Below are 5467 nucleotides of genomic sequence, written 5' to 3' on the forward strand. Positions count from 1 at the left end.
TCACCTGAACAGCATGTGCTCCTGACGGTCCGCCTCCTTGTAAATCTGATAGTACATGTAGATCATAATGACCCCCGGTATCCAAAACGACACGCACGAGCTCACCACACAGTAGATCCGATTTACCACGAAGATGCACGAGTTGGGGTTGTGGGATCGGAACAGCTGGTGCGCATGCGTGGTGTACCAGCCTAGGAAGATGGGGAGAAAGGACACTAGCGCCGGAGAAAGCCAGACGATGCAGAGCATAATTAACAGGCGGGACTTGGTCATAATGAGGTGGTAGTCCAGCGGCTGCACAATCGCGTAGTAGCGATCCACGCTGATGCAGCAAAGGTGGAGGATGCTGGCCGAGCTGAAATAGACGTCCAAACTATTCCACACGTCACACATGAAGTACCCGAACAGCCATCGGTTGAAGATCTCCACACTCAGATTGAAACCCATCGCGCCGAACGCGACCAACATGTCCGCGAACGCAAGACTCACGACAAAATAGTTGGTGATGACGCGTAGCTTGCGGTGCCGCATGACGGATACGATAACCAGGAGGTTGCCAAAGATGGCGCTAACGATTATGAACAACATGAGAAGAATTTTCAGTGTGATGAGCAGACTGAGCGCAAAGCTTCTCTCATCGTAATCGTACAAGGGGAAGTAACTGTCGTTGGAGATCACACCGCTTGTAGCGTTGGCTTCGGTGAGTAGATAGTTGAACACGGAACCGTTGGTGAAGTAGATGGATGCGTTTGGTTTCCGTAGCGTAGGGGCGATGGCAGCGGTCAGGGTGTGGTTGGAGAGAAGGTCGGATAGGATGAGAGAGGTTGTGGATGTTTGTTTTAGATTGGCGTTTGTTGGCATAACACTCATTGTTCCGCTGAGGGAGGGGTTCTACTGAGAGAGCTTTCTTTCCGTTGAATGAGGGGTTCTAGGAAGGGAGTGTGCCGTTGAGTGAGGTGTTCTGGGGAAGGTACGTGCCGCTGAGGGAGAGGTCCTGAAGGGTATGTGCCGTTGAATGAGTGGTTTAATGTTGTTTTTAAACTCCCCTGGGGTGCCGCGTGTTAATTAAATCGTTTGTGTGTTTTTGTTCGCGGTTTTTCGTTACGAATTCATGTTTTGTTTGTTCAAGAGCAGGGCGATTTAGTTTCGTGTCCTCTTGTCTCTTCATGGAGGTGCTTGACATTTCCTCTCCGGTGACAATATTGTTTCCTTTCAGTCGAGTTTTTATTTCTCATTTTGCTTTTCTAGAAGATCGACGGCCAGTCGACTATGTGTGGACAGTGGACACACCTTAATGTATGAGAGGTAGGTATTTACTTTTACTTGTTTGACGTTGTCCTTTCAGGATTTCAAATTGGAAAAACATCGCCATCTTCTGTGACACCTACTATAGTCTTTACAAAATGAGATAGGTACTCTCTTTCTTTTTTCCTTTCTTTTTGTTTCTGTTTGTCTTTCCTTCACATTCTTTATTTACTTCCCCTCCTTCTCCTTTCTTTATTCTTCTTTTCCCTTCTCTTCTTCTCCTCCTCCTCTTCTTCTTCTTTTTCTCCCTTCTTTTACTCCTATTCCCCTTTTTTCCTACGTTTTGTTCCTCTTCTTCTATTACTACTTTTTCTTTTTCCTTCTTTTTCTTCTTCTTCTTCTTCTCCTCCTTCTTCTTCCTCTTTTTCTTCTTCTCCTCCTTCTCCCTAATCTATTGTTTCGTCTCATTTATTTTTTCTCCTCCGTTTCATCCGAGCTTCTCTTTATTTTCAATTTCTCTCCCCTCCCACATCTTTCTTTGTAAAGTTGTATTCTTTCCAAATCACTTTAGAAGGCCATAGGATGGTTTGGAGATAATTATAATCCATTGATATTATCATTGTTCCAAGAACGGTGAGTACTCGGGTCTCTCGGATATGTAGGTAATTTTATTTCTTTTGCCCTATTCTTTCGGAATTATCTATGGCCATGTAGGCACCTCGGTGGTGTATATTAGGGTTCAAGATGGTCGTCTGGTAAGCAGGAGGGCTTGGGTTCAACCTCGGCCAAGATATGGAAGAGGTTTGATAGAGGGAACTGTAACTGCTGAGGTCTTATCGTCCCGAAAGCGAAGAGAGAAGAAGGACAGGATAGGAGGAAAGCCAGCCGTTCCGAGAACGAAACTTATCTGTTTAGGATAAAATCCATCCCGTCCGGACATCGAACTTGCAACCTAGCGCTTACAAGACAGACGCGCTACCCTCCAAGCTAACTATAGGCTGGCACATTAATTGATTTTATTAGCCCATCACTCTTGTCAGATAATGCCGGCTATTAATGCTCAGACAGTCTGACAGACCCACAGGCCCAGACCTGTCAGACGGTCTGACCGTGAATGGCCGCATAGGGGACTGTTTTCAACAGGTGGCCAAAATAACCACAATGGGTTAAAGCACACAAAGGAGAACGTAAAAAGAAGGTGCAGGTATTTTTTTATTTTTCCATCTTGATTCCCATTCATTTCTTTGTGCAATATTCTGCGTTTCGTGTTTTATTATTTGCCGGATTCAAGAGTTTTTTTTTTTTTTTTTTTTTTTTTTTTTTTTTAAACACAATGAATTGGGGGAGGGGGATTTGCATGCTCCAAATTTTCGAAATCTGGCCTATAGTGAAGGAGAAAAAGGAAGCTCGAGGGGGGAGGGGAGGGCGGACCCTCTCACCCCCCCAATAGGCCCTGGATGACATACTACACCTGAAGCAACAGCATCGCCTGAAGAGCATTCGAAGTAGGTAATAGAAAGTAAAAAAGTTCGTCTGTCTTGGGGAGCATTTCACCCGTCTCGTCAAAGAAAACGAAGAAAAACGAGATACTAAGAATATATCTACTAAAAATAAAAATGAACCCACGCAAAAGAACAAGAAAAAGTATGAGAAGAAGAAGAGGAGGAGGAAGAAGAAGAAGGAGAAAGAAAGGAAGAAGAAGGAGGAGGACAAGCAGAGGAGGAGGAGGAGGAGGAAGAAGAAGAAGAAGAGGAATAAAAGAGGAGGAGGGAGAAGACGGAGTAGAAGAAGAAAATGAATCCAATATTTTACCTTTGTACCTGGAAGCGCACAGAATTTATTTGGACTGTCAATAAGTTAGGTTGTTGTTACACGATTTAGGATTTTTTTCTGTGACGAAAGGTTTCCCTCTCCCAGATGCTGGCAGGCCAAATAGGCCGATAGTTTAGTACAGGCGCTACCACGACGAAATGGGATATCGTGCCACCCAGAGGAGTTTAAAAACAACATAAACCACTCATTCAACGGCACACACCCTTCAGGACCCCTCCCTCGGCGGCACGTTGCACGTACCCACCCTCAGGGATATCGTGTCAGTTTTGAAAAGGACAATACATAGGTACTACTCATAATAATAGATCAGTTGCGCTTACTTGGGTGATGTTTCAAAGTCATAGAGCAGGAAAAATGAGGACCAACGGAATTTTTCTTTTCTTACGACTTTTTCGAGATAAATCGATTTAAATAATACCGGTAAATCGTAAAGTTTGACGTCACGGCATACGCTCCCGTAGGCGGTGACGTCATAATTCATGACTCCCGCTTCGTTTGTTTGTGCGCAAGCGTTTCTGCGCATTTTGACGTTAAGTCTGACGTCACAACTCTTTGAACTTTTTAATTAGAACGGCAATTAAAAATTGAATTTTCGACCTTTTAAAAGTTACTTTTTCCAAGTTTTGACCTTATATTTGGATTTTTCACATCTTTTTACGTAGGAATCGACCTTTTATTAATAATATTTTCCCAATTGCAACTCCTCCATTTCCCCTCTTCTGAAGCTCGTTTCCCCTCTTTTGGTGTGATAGCGCCATTACTAAACCATAGGAAATACAAGATGGGACGCCGTTGAAATCGTTTCAGTTTCCGAAAGGCAAACACTAAGGCTATCAGGTAGACCTGACTCACTATCAGGTAGACCTGACAGGTACACCTGATCAGGTATACCTGACACGTGATAAACACACATTATATCAGGTAGATCCAACAGGTACGGCTGAAAAGTTCGGTCTGTCAGGACTACCTGACACCTGATAAGCACTCCCACTATTAGGTAGACCTGATCAGGCATATCTGTCGTCCGTTCTAACTGATAGTGAGTGGCTAGCCTAACAGTTTCGTGAAAAACGGGTCTTGCGCCAAATTACCACTCGTGTGTCAACCACCAGTTTCTTTTTCGAAAATTTTTTGCTTCTTGAACTTTTTTGTCGTGGGTATTTTTCTCCTTAAATTCATCGTGACTTCTTGCAAGCCATAAAAAGAATATAACTGAAAATAAAAGAACTTAAGAAAAACCCCCATAACACAAATTTCAAGTGTTGGTTTATTCCTAATGGCGTCGTTATTTTATTTATTTATTTATTTATTTTTAACCTCCCTCTCCTACTTTTTTTTGAGGTTAACCCTATGTGTAATACCCACAAAGTTGTGAAAAAGCTCTCTGCTTTACCACAAAGATTCATGATTTGATTTTGAATTTTTGATATTTAAAAGGACTCCTTCGCCCTATTCCAGCCTTTCAAATGAGCTTAGTTAGCTTCAAGGGTAACGCGTCTGCCCTGTAAGCGCTAGGCCGCGGGTTCGATTATCTTCCGGGGTGGATTTTATCCTAAATAGATAAAGTTCCTTCTCAAAACGGCTGGCTTTCTCCTATCCTGTCTTCTTTCTCCTTCTTCATTTTGGTTAGAATAAGACCTTGGCAATTACATTTTCACAATTAGGGTACATTGTCATCTGTCAAACCTCTTTTTCTTTCTTTTTCAAGTTGATCCTAAGACACCTGGAATGTCATGTTCCCAGAGAAATAACTCAAAATTACAACATTGTTAGGTCATGTTTATAGCAATACTGTAGTGTTAGGTCATGTTCATAATGGTAAATGTGGCCACATTATAACCCAGCCCTAGAATGGAGTTTTTATGTGCTTTTTTTCCCGGGTTATTATTTCCTAATGTGTCCCCAGAGCCCAATTTACTTTGCTTTGCTTTTGCCCCTATCCACTATCTGTGTAAATCTTTGGCTTTGCTCTGTTGAAGATTTCATTTGTTCAAGCAAAAGAAGGCCGTTTTCTTGATTGAAGATTCCGTAAATTTGTAAATATCCCTTCTTAGGTGGGTTGTATTGAAACGAATACTTACTACTTCACTTTTTGACGAAACGAACACATCTCTCTCTCTCTATCTCTCTTTCTCTCTCTCTCTCTCTCTCTCTCTCTCTCTCTGCTTTGTACCTTTCATACCTACGTAGCTATGTACCTAGTAATAAAATAATACAATGTAGATTACATAGGTAACAAGGTAACATAGAAGAAGAAGAAGAAGAAGAAGAAGAAGAAGAAGAAGAAGGACGAGAAGAAGGAACAGAAGGAGGAGAAGAAGAAGAAGGAGAAGGAGAAGGAGAAGAAGAAGGAGAAGGAGAAGGACGAGAAGAAGAAGAAGGACGAGAA

At 42.4% G+C, this 5467-nt stretch overlaps 1 protein-coding gene across 1 annotated transcript; it reads right to left on the bottom strand.

Annotated features, from left to right (window-relative positions):
• LOC103518163 (octopamine receptor beta-1R-like) lies at positions 1-1039 on the bottom strand. The gene has a single exon (XM_008483217.3). The coding sequence runs from the start codon at positions 868-870 to the stop codon at positions 1-3; it is 870 nt and encodes a 289-aa protein (XP_008481439.1). The 5' UTR covers positions 871-1039.
• Positions 1040-5467: the final 4428 nt, after the last annotated feature.

Source organism: Diaphorina citri, unplaced genomic scaffold, assembly GCF_000475195.1.
Source record: "Diaphorina citri unplaced genomic scaffold, Diaci psyllid genome assembly version 1.1 scaffold2095, whole genome shotgun sequence".
In the NCBI taxonomy this organism is placed as follows: domain Eukaryota; kingdom Metazoa; phylum Arthropoda; class Insecta; order Hemiptera; family Psyllidae; genus Diaphorina; species Diaphorina citri.

Bases quoted from the DNA above. Each gene is read 5' to 3' on its own strand.
- LOC103518163 (XM_008483217.3), bottom strand. From the start codon at position 870: ATGAGTGTTATGCCAACAAACGCCAATCTAAAACAAACATCCACAACC.